Genomic DNA, 17892 nt, shown 5'->3' with positions numbered 1-17892 from the left:
GCGGCCGCGCTGCGTGCGTGTTTAATACACTTTTCATTTCGTCTGATTAGCCGTGTTATTATCTCGCTCTGCCTCCACCTGTCCTTTTTCTCCGGCAGCGCACTATGACCGCTTTATCGAGCATTCGTCGTCCTGACTTTGAGCAGAAAAATGCGATTTTCCTGCTGCGCCGCGGGCATATCGCGCTCGTTCGATGAGCATGAGACGAGCAAGGGCAGCAATTTGAAGCGAAATAACAGCGTAATTTGAGCACAATCCTCGGCTATGTCAAATTGATTTGGTACGATTTATGATTTAATTTTTTCACTTGCCAACTGCTGCACGCGTAACGGGTGGTACAAATTTTGTAAGCCTTGAGGGATTCTGTCGGGAGCAACAACTTATCCGCAAGGACGCGTGAATGATGACGACATGATCCAAAAATAAACCGACACTTGACAATTGAGATTCCTCATCAACAAAAAGTTATTTTACATCCAAGATGCCCCATGCTGTTTTATAAATTGAGTCTTGAGATGTGTTCAATTTCTATTTCGTCCACTGGAGTGGAGATTCAAACGATGTGTGACACTTTTCATAGGGAAATAAATAATCAAGTGCGACACAAACCAAGATCCTCCAAGACATACATGAATTAAGGCTATATAACCTGCATACGTCTTTCATATTAATTGACACCTCACCGTGACGAACAAATGTTAAGTGCCACGAGACTTGTCATTATCAATTCATCAGCACCAGGCCTTCGTCTAATTACAATCGAGGTGTCGCGACTTTGATTACTCAATTACTTTATTATATTCAATAAAATCGAGATCACATTCACGCCTTTTCTTTGTTCTCTGATCTGCGAAACGATTTTCAGTTTCGTAACAACTATACACGATTACGCAATTCTGTGGCGAGCCGGCCAATAATGTGCAGCGAATGAAAACGATAATCTGGGGTTTATGGCATCAAATATTTTCGAGGGCTTTCACTCTTGGATTCTCCGAAATGCCCTGCACCGATATTTATGTGTGTGTGGTCTAGATTTTAATGAGACGCAATGAATTTAAAAGGGAAAGCAAAAAACGCACTTGTCCAAGTGCATTCCTGACGACGAAGCTGCTTCGCCAAAAATGGCACCGAGAGCATCCATGTCGTCCAATTAACTTATTTTCGCACTCGTTTCAAGCATCCGCGGAATCAGGAAAGAGAACAAAGCCGACTATGGAACAGATAAACCAGGCGCCTTGCGCAGCGAAAAGAGTAAATTGGTCTTAGCCGCGTGTTTTGTTTATCTTTTCTCTGTTTTTGTTTGCCGTCCGCGCGCATTTTTCACGTTCCTGCATGCGGATGAGAGGAAAGCGTGATTCAGATCGCAGCATCCAGCACAAAAGCGCGAGCACTAACACACCGCGCACAGAATCGTGATCCTCAATAAATAACAATAATAATGCAGCGTGAGAACAGATGAGCACAATTTATTGTTATTTTATTTTCGGTACGGTGCGCGCGAGAGCCAAGCCGCAGTCTCTGTCGGCGTTTTCATAGATTTACGCGTGCGTCCTTTTTTATTACCAAAAATAAATTGGTGAAGCTTCCGTCCGAAAAACCTTTTTACTCCGTAATTTAAGGTATTTACACCGCGAGAAACACGTATCCACGATCTCTCAGGATTTACATAATTTTGGACGAGCAAGCCGCCGCGGGCAGGTGTTCGAAACGCGTCAATTTAGCCGCGGAACAATCGATTTGCAATTCAAACACACGTGCTGTATAATAAATATGCAGTTTGAAACGCGGGCGGATGATGGAACAGTTCACAGGTCGCGTAGCGGTGAACGCACGCGATGGGAACACATCCTAATGCGTTTGGGATGTGTGAAAAGCGACTTTAAGGGAATCTGCATGCGCACGGATTAGATCGGAGGTAATTGAGCGGACGAGACAGAGATAAAACATTCGCCGAAAGCAGTGGATGCTGGGAAAAATGGAGGAAAGAGAGTGAAAAAAAGAGGCAGAGAAAACTGGTTTCTTCTTGGAGTTCATTTTCATGCTACGCGAGAGGCAGTAATATTTCGTGGTTTCCTTGCAATTAGTTTATAACGCGCATTTTAAACGCTGCTTTCCGAGAAGATGTTTTTCTTAATGGATTCTATCATTGTATGATTTTATAACACAGTCAAATGGAAAATCGAACTTACCTTCGCAGTGGAAGCCGTCGCCTCTGTACCCTGGGAAACAAGTGCAATGGAAGCTGCCCAAAGTGTTTGTGCAGTGGGCGAACACGTCGCAGGGACGATATTTGCACTCGTTTTCGTCTGGAAAATTTAAAACAAAAAATCAGCATTATTCCCAATTCTATACGTAGTCTCGTAGAAGCTGTAAAATTCCCTGTCACATTCACACTCTATTGTGATGAGTTAATTTATGCTAATAATTATTGCGTACTCCGTGAGATAATTAATTAATAAGATATAGTTAATATTGTCCAGATTACGTTTAATTGGCACTGTGCCAAATTAACGAAACGGATCACATTCTTTTGTGATGAAATGCATAGCTGTGAATGCCAAAATGACGTATAGTGATGAGGTAATTCGAGGATGTGCTACACGGTTCCAGAGTCCAGACTACTGACATTTTTTATTACATTTTTATTACGCATACCTCGATTCGTATGAAAAGGTTTGCATCGCAGTTGTGTAATTAAGATGTCAAGAACGGAAATATGATTGATGCAGCTAATGTAAATAAAGGTTCTTAATGTACATATATCTTTAGAACGTTTTACTCGAGGGGAAATGAGGTATAGTGTGATTCAAACTATTGTATCTAACATGAAAAGAGTGATGTAATAATGGATTGTACTAATGGATGTTTTATTTTTCGAAGTATTTCTGAGCAGATTATGTCAATATTTTTTCTCGTCATCATATGTAATTATGACCTCATTCTTAATTAACAGCATTTCCCTTCAATTCGATTTATTTACTCCCCTGTAGTCTCTTTAGCTATTTCATGGTTTGGAAACGGGGAAAAATTAAATTTTTGAGCCAAAATGGAGGGAAACATTGCATTTGCGTTATTATGTTAAAAAATTAGCTTCTACTTTTCTAAGCTTACGGAAATAAATAAAAATTTTAGGTGTGCCCTATACATGCATAAAAATATTCGCAAATAAATTGTGCCAATATTTGAAATTGTTTTCAATATTCTTTTAGCCATTCAAATCAAATTTAAACTAAACAGTAGACAAGAATCGACAAATGACCGAAAAAATGATACTCACCAGGTACTTCGCAGCTGCAACCGCCATAGCCATCGTTGCAGTGGCACTGGGAATCGAGGCACGCTCCGTTCTGGCACTCGATTCCTTTTTCTGACTTACAGTCGCCTGGAAAAAAGAGATTCACAAACAAATTAAAACGGGTCCGAAATCCGACGCTGATTTATCGTCGGGTGCAATTTGTAGAAAATTGGCGGCGCACCGTATCGGGTGGGTAATTCAAAATAAACACACGTCCGCGACTGTGTAATTTTCCCAGCGACTGTTTGATTCAATTCATCTTATTACGTTGCATGAGTTGCTTTTACTTCACGAAACAATCCTTTAAAATTGCGATCAAAGGCGGAAACTCAGATTGACACGTTGTTTTTGCACTTTTTCAAGCAGAACGCGCGATTGAAACGAGAAACCGCTGCTCTCGGCATGCAGCGACTTTCTTAACACTCAGCTGAGCAAAAGTACGAATTAAATTGTTTATTTGTTTTCAAGAATAAATACGCGCGTGTATTCTAATGATAGCTTATCTTCGTCGCGGTTCTCGTCTTACTTGCTCACATGAAGCGTGAAACGCAAACGAAATCCCCCCGCGAAGGGATTAATGACTTTTTAATAACCACGCGTGTGGGTTGTTTTCTTCTGTTGCTATATACATTATCTGTGCCTATGGAAGCGGAAGAAAGCAGCCGCCGCGAAAAAGGAAACAACGCGGAGTGCGGAGAATCGTATTGCCGCCGCGGGGAAAAGTGTTTGCTGAGCGTTGACATTTCGCAGGACGAAAACGAAACCCGTCGAGCATACAAAATCACCTGGCATTTCAACCTTTCGACGTGCAAAAATCCATCGAGGGGGAATGTGCAATTTGCATGACCGCTTGGAATTTTCCCGTCGAAAAAAGTGGGAAAGGAAATGCCAGAAAAGGTCGCGCGCGCGTATTTCCTTTTGCTTTTTGTCATTCATATTTACAAGCGAGCCAAGACAATTAGTTTGCACGCCGCACAGGTAGCCGCGAGTTATTCCCCTTTGTGTATGATTATTTCTTCTTCAGATTTAATTGCGAGTCAACACTCGATCTAATGAACGCTCTTTTAATTACGCACAAGAATCATATGCGATTGTTAATCGTACAGGTTCGTATAGCGAGCCGAGAGTGCAGAGCGCTGTAATTATTTTCGCTCGAGCATCTCATGCAAACTGGAAACAATGCCGAGAGCTGCATGTAAAATTTTCCAGAAAAATAGCTATACAACTCCTATCCGCTCCTGCAATTTTTGCCCAGCAGCAGCATTCCGGCAAAATCATTTCCAAGTAATATTTATTTGCCACGAGAAGAAAATTACGTAATAAAGGTCGTTGTTTTCCTTTTCAAACCGAAAAGTGAATTGCAATTGGTTATACAACAATCTTTTCTAATTGCGGATGAAAGTGTTTACAACTCCAAGGCAGTTTGTGGTCGTAAAATGATTCAATATTGGATTTAATTAAATTGAATGCAACAAAGCTAATTTTTAATGTTAATTTCTCTGGTTGAAAAAAAATCTCACGGCCGATCTCACAGTCTCAATATCAATCAAAGTCAGGGGTGCATTAGCGAATCCAATCAAAACGCAATTAAAACACCGCACGTTTGGAACTTTCTGCAAAAACAAAGGCTGGCCTGCGAGTCACGCAGAGCGGAGATTTGAATGCGAAACCCCTGGGGTCGCGAAACCGTACGAGGCAGCGAATTAAAATCGGAGCGCAGAGGTCGCCGCAGCAAGCAAGGCGAATAACAATAATATAACATACGACCTCTCTGCGCTCGATAGGAGCGGAGAAATGTAATTATCAAAGAGCGAAAGAACGAGTGCACATGTGTGAGTACATACGTAGAGTTGCTCCATAAAAAAGCAAACTCGCTTGGGTGATTGTCCTCTGTTCCAATGCGAGCCGAGCTCTGCATTTTAAAATTAACCGCACTCGCAGTGTGCAGAGGCGGCTTCTGCTGCTTTTGGGACGAATTTCGTTGCATTTTTTACGACCGACGTGTATCTAAATACGCGTGCTCGAGTCATGCGATGTGCAGGTGTAACAAACTGATAAAAATCAGTCTCTCCGCTTTGTATTCAGCCACGGTATATATACCAGCAGCTTTCGGCTCGAAATTAAATGTACAGCTTTTAATTGCACGAGATAGAAATACTGAAAAGCTGTGTCGCATCAGAGGGCTTAGATCTCTCGCTCTTCCTGATGCCGCGCTGGAAAATGAATTGCCGAGCTCATAAACGAAATCGAAACCTGTTTAACTCGCGGCGGAATTAACATCGGCGAAATAAAGCGTCGGACGATTTCCCAGCCGCATCATCAACGGCAAAAAAGTCCGTTTTATTTTAGAGGCTGGTCAGTTCGGGAGCTGCCTCTGCCGCCAGATCGTTCACCCTGGCTTTTAGTACCCTGAGGTATGAAATAAAAGCAGCCTTTTTGCTTGCTCGCCAACTTGTTGAAAAGAAATCAAAGTGAAGCGATTAATTATTTTTATTTTACGACGACATCATGAATTTTACTGCTCTTACAATGAAGTATTTCGCTAGTTTAAATGCACAATTTCAATGAATAAAGGTTTCACCATCGTATAAGTTTATATTTATAATCTTAATATAGTAAAAATGTTTAGAAACTTGTAAGGAAGTGATATAAAACTTTGGACATTGTGTCTCAACGTATCCACCTTTGAAAAACTTTTAAAAAATGATGTAAAAAATATATCTTATCAACTGCACCGAGGGCAAAATGTTTTTGGAACTCTGCAGATTGCGTTAAAATAAAATTTAACTTTTAGCATTTATAATATATTTCGTAGAGAATATATTACACAAAACCTTGCAGGTTTTTATCGTGCATAAATCCTCGAAAATTAAAATCACGCCAACAAGAAGTGCCAAGATGCGGAGGGGACGCGGTGTCATTGTTAGCAATGCAGACAGGACGTGCGTGAGATGAAATTTATTGAATTAGCCGGCGTCCCATCCGCCGATCGAAGGCGGAATTTTTTCCAAACGTGAATCGCCTCGACCGCCGCCGGTGCACAACAAGCCAGTGACTCGGGAAATTAATCAGCTCGGCGAGTTTTGTGTGATTTGGTTGCGACCGCAGGCAGACGAAATTACACGCTGATTTTGCAGTGAGCTATGGTGGCGAGCCAATTTCGCAGCTCGACAAGCGCTGCTCTCATTGTGCTGTCCCTTATTATTTGGCATGGAAAATCTTCTCCTATACGGTGCAGCGAACTCTCTCGTTTATCAGATAAATCCAGCGACATTCGCACATTGTTATTTGTAGCCATTTTTATAATACTGGCTCTGCGCTGTGCGTTTAACGGTAAAGTGAATTAACATGAGCATCAACCAACTCTCTTGGCAGCGGCGGCAGGTGCACTGGTGCTTGCAATTGCAGACAAACAGATATGTAAGCAAAAACAAGTAATGCCTTTGGGCTATTTTGGATACAAGAGCAGAGCAATGGGAGGAACCTTGGGCGCTTTTTGCTCGAAATATAATTTTCGGAGCCGGCGGAAAGATTCCTTGAGTGATAGTGCGAGCAAAAACGTGATCGATTCTGCTTTGGATAACCAGGATAATTTCCTTTTTGATTAAACTGATATTGGCATTGTGCTTGATCGACGTGTTTTGTTTTTTCCCCACCAATAACATTTTATGAGACGATGCAAATCATGCCAAAGATGATTTCCAAGGCAAAAAATTAATCTAAAAGCACTGACGTAATCCCGAAGAGTCGCAGAGAAAACTCCCATGCGCAGCTATTGAAACTTCACGTACAGTTATAACTATACCGAAACTCTGGCTCAAGATTCTTGTTATCAAAGAGAAGCGCATTGTATTTTTCTTGACATCTCGCCATAAGTGCAGAGTCAGATATTATAATTTCACCGCCGAGGAGCTGTGCGGGGGTCAAGAAAGAGTTTTCAAGAGGAACGCAGCGGGATTTTGACGAATTCAATTGAAAAGTGTGTGTGTGCATGAGATTCGCAGTCAGCACACCGTCGCTCGTCCTCGCAGGCACGACGCAAAATGTTTTTCCTCGCGCGAGAAGATGATGGATGGATGGACGTGAGCCGTGTGATATCATAACGCAGATTTTTCAAAAGGAGATGATATCATGCCTTTTCATTGCTGCTCAAGGTAATGCTCATCTCTGTCTCGAGGTTTGAGAATGAAAGTTTTTAGCCGAAAATGGATTAATTGAATCGCGAATGCGAAAATCAAGGTTGATTGCTTTACAAAATGGAAAATTAATGCCGGCTTACAATGACGAGGATGCATTTTAACCTTCTCATTTTAGTACAGCGCTAATGCGCAGTTTTTAACATCCGTGCTCACAGAGGATTAATTAGCGCTTGGAAATTTTGTTTTTTATTAATGAGCAGTGTCTGAAACATTTTCTGTTATAATGAATGAAACGCAACGGTCTCCAGTTTTGAGTCTCCTTCCTGCTTCTGCTTCACAATAATCAAATACCTCATCAGCATACGTAAGTAACAATGGGCCATTACTCCACACTATTCGTACGCTGCGTTCAACGACCAAATTGAATCGGATCCGGTGGCCACTCGAACGTGATGTACTGGCTTTTTGCTCCCGCGACTCCTTTTACTCTCCGAAGACCGTTAGGCGATGACCAAACAGAGTTTCTTTTCACTCTTCGGGCACAATATGGCTTGTCAAAGCCACCGGGTTCACTAACATTCGGCCAAAAAAGAAAACTTTTCCCACTCATTGTAATTATCAATTTACAGTTCTGCTGCTTTTTGTCCAATTTAATTTTTATCTCCGCCGCCGCGTGGAGTGAACGCGCAGAATAAGATCAAAAGAGTGTACACGCGGACGGATGAGAGAAAAGCGGTAGTTTGTCCAAATTACACGGTCGCCCGGGAATTATCAACACGCCAAGTCATGCGCCGAAAGATTTCCCACTTCGATAAAAGTGCAAGCGCGTTCCGTTTTTGCCCGAATTACGCCAATTAACGCCGCAATTTTCTGCTATTTCCACTCGAAATCCCATATTTGACGTAAAAACACTCAATTATTCATTGCTCAAAAACCCCACAAGGGCCGACGCTCTCACGCGAAAAAATGTGTGTACTTACTTGTGCATTTGAGCTCCTTGCTCAGCTCGTCAGAGCCCATGAAGCAATTCGGAGTCCCGTCGCACAAATGCGACAACTCAAAGAGTTGCAGCACTGTGGTTGACTCGTTGACCTGACAACCAAAGTAGCCATCCTCCAGGTTCAGGAAGAAGATCTCTCGTTTTATTCCAAATCCTACTCCACCTTGGCTACTCGCCTGCAATCAAGAACGATTAATGTAAATTAGTATACACGCCAAGTGAAAATCTGCGTTGTTTTGGCGAGTGATTAAACTATTTGGCCGGAGCACCGATTATCCGATACGTCCGCGAATTCCTCGCCAGATCAATGCCATTATAGCCATTAATTGTTATTCATCTCGTTCGAAACAGGCGATCCATAAATCAGAGCCAATCTTTTGTTACATGTTATACATATAATCAAAATTATAGGCTCTGCCGAAGAGTAAATTGAAGTAATAATATTTTTCTCCAATTATAAACGGAGACGTGTTGGATTGAGTCATCACCGGGCGGCAGAAAGATGAAATAATTGGACAGCAATTTCAAAGCGAGACTTTTTTACACACGGCGCAATGGAGGAGCAAGAAAGGAAGAATCTACTCATAATGTTGATTGATATTTAACGGCTGGGAATGCAAACAAGTGGCCTCCGTAATTACATTTCGTGCATCTCGCCAAGGTCGGGATGATCCTCCGCGTACAATAAGATTATCACGGATTTAGACAACCTTTGAAGGACATTCTATCAAATTCTCGTGCGAGAGATTGTGAATCATTGGCAGAAGACCAGGACTTCATGTTGTGCAATTGCGTGGGGGCTTAGTACCGTCAACTTTAAATACTATTTTTCGCTGAGCATAAGTTGGTAAAAGTACGTAACATCATTCTTACGTAACATGCTTTCTGCGGGGGAACTAATCTCCTCTTCATTAACAGTTTCGGCGCTTCAACGTGTAATTTTCTCGAGTTAGAGGCGGATAGTTAGCGGTTATGCTCATGTCATGCAAGCAGAGCAATTTCACGAGAGAGAGCAAATAAAATTGAATCAAAAGCCGCGCAGCAGTTGCGCAGATGAGTAATGGCCAAAGTGATCTCACTCTGGCTGAGCAGGCCGGATCAAGGGCTAACAACCTCTGGAGGACGCGACCAACGCGCGTAAATAATCGAGGAAAATCAAAGGGGTCGCAATAAAGAAGGTTGACTCGCGGCAGGCCAGCAGACCCACACGCTTAAGTGCCTCGCTTTTTGCAGCAACGCCGCTGCGATGAGAGCATCAGGAATAAAGAAAATTACGTGGGGCGGCTGAATGGCCACTTGCGCAATGTGAATCTGAATTTAATTACTATTCATCTTCCAAGTGAGCGGGTAGGCCGACGAGTTTGAGCTCGACACGCGTGTTATTACTATTTTGCAGTATGCGTGCACTAAAGTTGCAGCTTGTTTCAACCGATATAACGGTGCTTTGCAATTAATTCCGCGTAGTTTGATGCAGACAAATTTGATTTATGTATCGAAAAAGGAGCTGAAAACTGAGATAAGGAACGAACAAAAGCCGAATTTGCCTAATTTATTCTCCTCTGGCTGGGAGAAATAAATCCTAACTGGATTCGCACGTTTTTGTCTATGCATCCTGTTATGGAGATTTATAGCGTGTTTGAGTATGGCGTTCTTTGTGAAGCAAAGTACCGAAAAACGAGACTGAACTTCACATTGCGCATCTCCAGCCAAGCGGGTGAGAATTGCCTTCAAACGTCGAAACGCACCATCTCATCATTTTAACGATGGGCCATAAAAAGTGACGACTTTGCTCCCGCAATAATTATACAGGCTCCAACAGATGCTCTCAGAAGCATTTTATTGGACTCGCGAAAATCGCCAAATTTCTCCTTTTTATTAGTGGGGAGCACTCACGAAGAAGAATTCCGTCCGGCTTTGCACTTTTAATCCCGTAAATTAAGTCTTGGTTGACGTAATGCTTAAATTGGCCCGAGCAACTAAAACCGCTTTTTCACACGAATTATCTGGCTTAAAGAGGAGCTGCAATCTCCGTGGGTTGCGGCCCGTTATGCGTGCACATATGCAGCGTATACAGGTAACCATTATTGTGCAAATGACGAGAGGTCCCATAATTGCGCACATGTTGCGAGAATTAACTCGAATTACCGCCAACACTTCTTTCAACAAAGCTCGTCCATTACTTGCGAGTTTTCAGAAGCAAAATTTAATAACGCATTGAAATGTTTTGCTCAACCGCGGACAGCAGGATAAGATACATTATCTCATCCGTTTTTATTTTCCATATAATTGCAGCAGCTCCTTCAAATCGTTTTATTGGCTCGTAAAGTCGAGAGTTAAGTCAGCATGATGCAAAAGCAACAAAATTCGCATCTCAAATCAACCGAAAGCATGAAAACCAGGAATGTGATTTTTGTCTGCGATTAAAACATTTATTTATTTGTATGAAAGTTTATAGTATTTTTAAAATAAACCAAAAGCAAAATAACAATTGGATTTTGAAAAATCTTTTGCAGGTGACCTTTTGAAGCGTTGATTGCAATGATGGATTGAATAAGCATTTCATCAAATAAACATGTTGGCTGCAAATTCTCGCACAACAGGCGCCGATGCAGCCACGCCATTAGTCTCTTTTGTTTTGATTAATGGCAACGGACAGCATTCCTTAATTACTCAGTTTGCTCAAAAGACGCTGCGCGCACAATTTACCAGGTGACTCGATTTTCCTGAAGAGAAAAGTCGGCGGCCGCCCGTCATTTGCATATTATCGTGAGGAATCTTCTGCGCAAGAGGATGTATTTCATGTGCATCCAGCAGCTGACGTGGAAACACAGGACGCCGAGATTGATTATTTTATTCGGCTCGGCAGACACTGCTGATGCCTGCGCTGCCGACGGAAAAAAGCTGGAACACCGGCGGAATTGTGTTTGTTTCGCCTGAGCAATTACGCAACCGATTGCTTGTTCTTCACCGTGAGCTGTGGCACAAAACAGCATCTCAAGTGCATCACGTGCAGCGAATGCATTTTCCCAGCGCACGCATCACCGACTGCACTGGGCATTTTTCTGAAGAATATTGTGAGATGCCGGAAACTCTTTGTGAAATATAATTGTAAATTTTGCGTGCGTGTGATGTCAGATTTGTTATTCTTAAAAAAAGGGATGTTCGCTACGTTTCTGTCGTGTCATTCTTGCGTAGACGCATAAATTAGGCACCGTGAAATCGGTTTTAAAGGGTTAACTCGTTCCCTTGAGAAGAACATTAAGAGGATGTGTCCACATGCTCGGATGTGAGAACTTGACCGCGGCTGCACGGATTAATCACAGTAATGGACTACAGCAGAAAAGTAATTTGTCTGATGAAAGTAAAGATTTTCAATTTCGATCTTATCCATTGCCATTAGCGCAGGAGGATCCCTTGCTGAGAGCTCAAATCATAACCATTTTTCTCCGAATCCATAAATCTTTTTTTCTTAAAGTGCACGCACTAATTTTCTCCTGCATTATTTTGGAAAAGTTCGGCCTTGAATGTTAATATCACGACGCTCTCTCTTCGAAACAAACACCTGTCCATCGGCGTTTATTTATTTTCCACGTTTTCTTTCAAAATTTTGCTGCATTCGCGAGATTTATGCTTTGCTGGTTAATAACAAGCAGACTCTCGGCGGAATCACAGTCGTTTTCTATATAATTAACACTAGCAGCCGGTAATTTGGAGTGGGCCAATGCTCCAATATAACGCGCAGGGGCATCTGAGAGTGAGATTACACACGTATAGAAGAGCAATAAAAAGCTGCACGAGCTGCTGCCGCGCCGAAATTACAAAATCGCTCGAAATTCCACGCCGCGCTCGTCTCGGGGAACAATAAATAAATAAATTGCCTCTGCTGCGCGCAACACCGCACAAAGCGAGCGTGTCCAATTTGAATATTCCCCTCCGCGGAGAGGATGCGCAGGTGGATGTCGGGAGAGAGCGAGAGAGATGCATTCTGGAGCATAATTGCGTCCTCACGGCGACGATTTGCATAAATCTTCTGCGGTCTGGTGTGCAGAATAGATATCGCCCGCTGATACGGCTGTCAGAAAACAATGGTTTTGCCGTTTAATGAGAATCTGCTTCTGCTTGTAATGGTTTTGCGGCTTTTGCAACTGCATAATCATATTTTCAAGATTGAGGAATAAAAATGAAACTTGATTCTTTCGTTTTATTATTCAGATTCTTCTTGGGAGCTAATTTACTATCAAGACATTTTCTCTCAGTCAGTTACGTGCCATTATTTTTACGGCCTGAATATAAATTGACTGCTTGGTGTTGATGAATTTTCATGCTATTTCTAAGACGCTATCTAAGTTTGCATGTGTTAAAACTCGATCAGCTCAGCGGTGGCGGAGGGCCTGGAGGGACGACCAAGGCCGGTTGTGGGTTTACTCGAGCGACCTTCACGCAGAGCACTTTAACGGTGGTGCTCTGAGCGAGCGAACGACGCCCTAGCTGCGTCGATTTAAATACACACTGAACACAAATGAATGAACTTTGCTTTCGGCTGTCGCCACGGAAGGTTTAATTTCAACCCGCGCACTCGATCGTATCGTTTCGCAGCCCTGCGCCTCCTTTTTTGGACCCGGGGAATTATTATTTGCGGACTTTGATTAAGAAATAGTGACAGAAGGTCATTTGTGAATGCTGCTGACATTAATTAGCCTTTAAATATTTGCGGAATTTGGAGAAGGGAAATTCGTCTTGTGCTGGTCATTTCAATTAAAATGTGGAGTGCTTGAATACTTTTGATTTTTTTTTTGCTATCAGGTAAATTCTAAAATGCACTGTTCACATTCGAATGAGGCCGAAGATCAATTGGTAAGCCGCAAAACAGTGGGTCAGCAATTAGTGGGAATTTCGTGGCTTTTCAATCAGACAAACGCACGCACCGCGGCAGCTTCCGTTGGGAAGCAGTATGATCACGTAACAAAATTCATAATATGATGAAAAGTAGGAACAAGGTCAGTGGAGCCACTCGGAATTTTTCCACGCTGCGCGATTCGCCACTCTCAATTCAGCGCTTCTTTCATTTCAATCTGCTCGAATGCTTTTCGTGCGCAGCACACATTAGAAATAAGTACGATAAGCGACGAAAATCCAGCTGTGCGTGCTGGATGGGATTATTTTGCGGTCTGACCAAATGGGAAATGAAACGCGTAATGTCCCGAGGCGACCCACTTGTCAAAAAATCCGTGTTCTCAAAAAGGAGAGCCTAGTTGCTCACTTTTTCGACTTCCTAGCTCTGGAATTTCTTTGGCAAACGCACGTCGTTTAACGTTGACAGGTCGCGGCGCAGAGGAAGATGCTCTTCGCGCGCCCGCTTTCACTTATGCCCATATGGAGACATGAAAGCTCTTGAAAAATCGCAGCGTCTGACTAATGCTCCGTGTTTGTGGGCATGATACTTGGGAAAATGAGTCTTTATTTTCTTTTGCAGCAACAACGTCACACACACGCGTGGTCAATAACGTGTGTGCGTTTCGCCGAGTGAACGACCTACATCGAACTTGGCAAAAATCATTATGTACGACGAAGCAAAATGCCCATCTGGCAGCGCAAAAGTGAAATTCGAGAAGTTGCAAAAGATAGATTTTAGAGATAACATCGTGAATATTGTGGGAGTTTCCAAATGGAGAAGGGAGTGTCCGGAATACCATTCGACCTCTCGAATTACAATTTATTGCTTTATTCCAACATGGAACTGTCGAAAGGACCAAAATTGATTAATTATAAGGTATCTTTCCAAATAGAGCGGCATGCTCAACTCGCATTCCAATCGCTTGTCTAAATTAAATTCGTATTGTGCTCATGTGAATGACATACGCTCCAAATTTACTTTCACCGTGCGAGACGCCGATCAGCGCGGGCATAAACCAACACAATGCTTTATCACGTTCACTCCTCTCGTCAAAATTGAGTCGAACAGAATTTGAACCCGCGGGGTCGCTAACACCGCACCAGTTGAGAGGACAGACCACAATCCATCCACATTATTTCTTGGGCTAGCCATCCAGCACGGAACTCTTAAGTGGGAAAGTGTTTTTTGTTTCGCATGCGGCGGCCTCTCTCTGGATCAATGCGCGCGTATTATCTGCGAGCTGACAGCAGTCTGACACGTCCCTCCGATTGTGCTGGGAAATAATAATATTCCGCGCGCACCCAAGCCATAGCACAACAATTTTTTGCCCCTTTTCTGCACCTTTATTTCGTGGCTGGCATCACAATCGAATCAACTGCATACTTTCGCGATTCGAGCGAGCAAAGTGGATTTTGAGGCGTGAAGAGCGATTATTTCCATCTTGTTCATCTTGCCAGCGAGAAAAGCACGATTTTGATATTGAGAGGTTTCCACAGAGCAAACAAATTGGTGCTCCCTGCACCTTGAAGGCCATTCGGGAAGATTCAATGATTTCGTACTCTCCAAAAATATTACATTTTTGATGATATCAATTAAATATCATATTTCTAAGAAGCACGTTTTTGTTGGGTCAAGGTTTCAATTGGTCAAGTCTGGCTGTTTATTTTTACTAAACGACTGACAGTGAGGGAAACAAGAAAAACAAGCATCAGGTACGCGAGCACATTGTCTTCTCATTTTTCCAGTAAAGAGCGAAAGTCGATCTGACTGAGTGCGTTACAAGGCGCATCTTCTCGAGAAAAGAAGTGAGCTGTAACATTCCAATAAAGAATGTCCTTTCTGTTGACAATGTCTCAGTTATTAGCTCGCCTACCAACTGTGCGCTCCGTACAAACATTTAATTTATTTGGCGAGAGCGCCAGCAGATTCCATTTGCCAGTTGCGAGAAGCGTTTACAGCATCTTTGTTCTCAATTTGATCGGTTGTTGGGAAATAAAATAAATGAATTCCGGACAGAGCAAGACTAATTGAGGATATTGCGGAATAGTTGGATTGGTGACAGCGGGCAAAAAATAATAAAAAATTATTCACACCTCCGTGGCAGACTTGCTGATTCACCACTCGTGTGTGGATTTATTGCGTCTTTGTTCAAAGAAGAAAAGGCCGATTTAATGCAAATGTTTGGTGAAATTTTGGACGAAACGTGCTCACAAATGTGGAGCTTGACAAACACGATGCGGAAAGGGGCAAACAAAACGCTGGCTGCGCTGAATAAATCAAACGGCAGATAAAAAGTATAATGCGAGATGGTGCTAATGGACAATGGCTCGTTTCGTTTTGGAATTTGTTAAGGAGACGCGTCCAATTAGCCTGGGAATCAAAATCCCGGCTGAATAGTCGTTAAATTAAATTCTGAGCTGTACCAGGAGCGTAAAATCTGAGTTTGTAGTGTCGATAAAATCTTCAGCGAGCACGATCTTCTTTGTCAGTTCTGCGAATGCAGTGTGGAGGTTTTCGGCACACGGAAGAAATTAAACACTTTACTCGCGAGCTTCGTGCCGAGGCAAATCTCACAAATCATGGCTTAAAACCGCACTCCAAATTGAGTCAGTCTGCGATTGCACAACACTCAAACTTGACACTGCTTCCGCGTGGCCAAAAATGCGCGTCAGGTGAATAAACCCTAAATGCTTTGCTCTCTGTGTAGACGACGAAAATTCTGCCTTGCTGTCTGTGTGTGTCTTTTCTTTGCTGACGGCGTCCGTCGTTCCAGCTCTGCGTTTTCGGCGGTCAAAAATGCATGACTGGCATGCCGAGAGCGAAAATGAGACGGACTCCCGGCGCATTCGAAACAAGCAAATCGCAAAAAAAGCATTCTTGACTGTTTTCATGCCGGAATAAATATTCCCCCTCGTCATGCTTGCAAGAGATGCTTGTTTCAAAATGTGCAATTTGAACATAGTCAGAAGCCGTTTTTCTTGTTTTGTTTGCAAATTGGCTCGCATGTTTTGAATTGCCTTCACGTAACCGATTGTTAAACGCAGCGTTTTTTGCTAAGAAGGTCAATATGCTTTGTTAATAGATTTTGTGCGAGTGTCCAATTTCATATTTTCTCAATATCGTTCCCCTAAAATTAGTTGTCTCTTAAAATTATAAATAATTAGAACTGTAATCTTGAATAGATTTAAAACAAATTACTCACAATGAGAGGAAAGCCACCGGTTTTTTATCAGTTTTCCCTACCCAACATCCGTACTATGATTTGTATGAGAATCTAACTTGAGGTAATTTTTGACTTAACAATGTGATCATTATGAAGCACACCAAGGATCGAAGGGAACTCATCATGGTTTCATTAGCCCAACTTTTAATAATCTTCCGGACGCGTCTCGTCAAAAAGGTGGCAAAATTAACGGTGTCTTCCTCACATTACGCTCGCGTAATGACAATAATCAAACGCGAACAATGTGAACGAATTTTTGCTGGCCGTGGATTAGCTATAGATCATTAAGCAAGAGTTGGTTTTTGCATCGAGGGACCGCAGGCAACCACACAGCGTACTAAACTCTATTATTTGGTGTGCGTGATGCAGAAAAGAGTTCTTTTCCCCCAAAAGTGTGAATTAGACTCTCTCGTGTGTGGCCCTCGCTCACAGAATTTCTGGCAGAAAATCGCGTCGTGCGTTGAACTCTCTAGCTCGTCGTAGTTGCGCATACCGGCAACGCTCGACTATGCAAACTCATTGTTTTGCTTTTTCAAAGGGAGAATAGACAGAGAGAGAAGGATGAAAATGAAAAGATGCTCCGGAAACCGTTCCTACGTGTTGGTAAAGTGAGAAGTAGAATGCTAGATTTTATGCTGATAAGCTGAAGCAATTAATCAAGTGTGGGATGGATGTATGCTAATTATTTTTTCGCTAAAACCATTTTGTTATCTTTATGGATGCCTGGGCCCTCAAGATACATAAAGATAAAAACGTCGAAGGCGCATGCTATTTCTTGGAAATACTCAGTACAGCTTAGAGTTCAAAGAGATAAGTTTTTTTAACTTCTCGCCTCCACTCTTAAAATAGATTACCAAAATTGAAATGCCCAGGAAATGTTTAAAATAATCTCCATCTGCCCACGCAACACACCCTAGGTAAGATGAATCCATTGTTTTGCTGTGCAATAATTTATTTTCCCATCTGAGAAACCCCATTCTCTATGTTCTCCTTCTCATACTATATATTATTATATCCATCATCAGGAGATAAATTTCCTCCTCCGTGCGCCACCTACATTGACGGATCCAGAAGGGTCCGCTATATGCATTTACGTGTGTGTGTGTATACTGTTCTTCTTTCTGCCGCTGTCTTTTCATTTCAAGGCGGTGCATTGTTTTAGAAACGCACGAGGGCTTTTTTTCTCTCTCTCTCTCTCTCTCTCTCTCTCTCTCTCTCTCTCTCTCTCTCTCTCTCTCTCTCTCTCTCTCTCGCTCCCTTTGTTCTCCAAAACATAAACCGAAGGGTCCCTTTCAGCTCCCGCTGAAATTTTGTCAGGAGAGGCGCAGCGCAGGCGGCGGA

At 42.5% G+C, this 17892-nt stretch overlaps 1 protein-coding gene across 5 annotated transcripts in view; it reads right to left on the bottom strand.

The window, feature by feature from the left end:
- Nucleotides 1-17892, bottom strand: part of dpy (dumpy) — a 122226-nt gene that overhangs the window by 77929 nt on the left and 26405 nt on the right. For all 5 annotated transcript variants that reach the window (XM_065489588.1, XM_065489587.1, XM_065489591.1 and 2 more), the window contains exons 3-5: nt 8415-8610; nt 3278-3382; nt 2190-2306 (exon numbers count right to left, since the gene is read on the bottom strand). In XM_065489588.1, the coding sequence (XP_065345660.1) occupies nt 2190-2306; nt 3278-3382; nt 8415-8610 (418 nt within the window). The remainder of the gene's footprint in view (nt 1-2189; nt 2307-3277; nt 3383-8414; nt 8611-17892) is intronic.

Source organism: Cloeon dipterum, chromosome 4, assembly GCF_949628265.1.
Source record: "Cloeon dipterum chromosome 4, ieCloDipt1.1, whole genome shotgun sequence".
Taxonomy (NCBI): domain Eukaryota; kingdom Metazoa; phylum Arthropoda; class Insecta; order Ephemeroptera; family Baetidae; genus Cloeon; species Cloeon dipterum.
The sequence above is the reverse complement of the archived record's forward strand: the minus strand, read 5'-3'. Positions and strand labels throughout refer to the sequence as shown.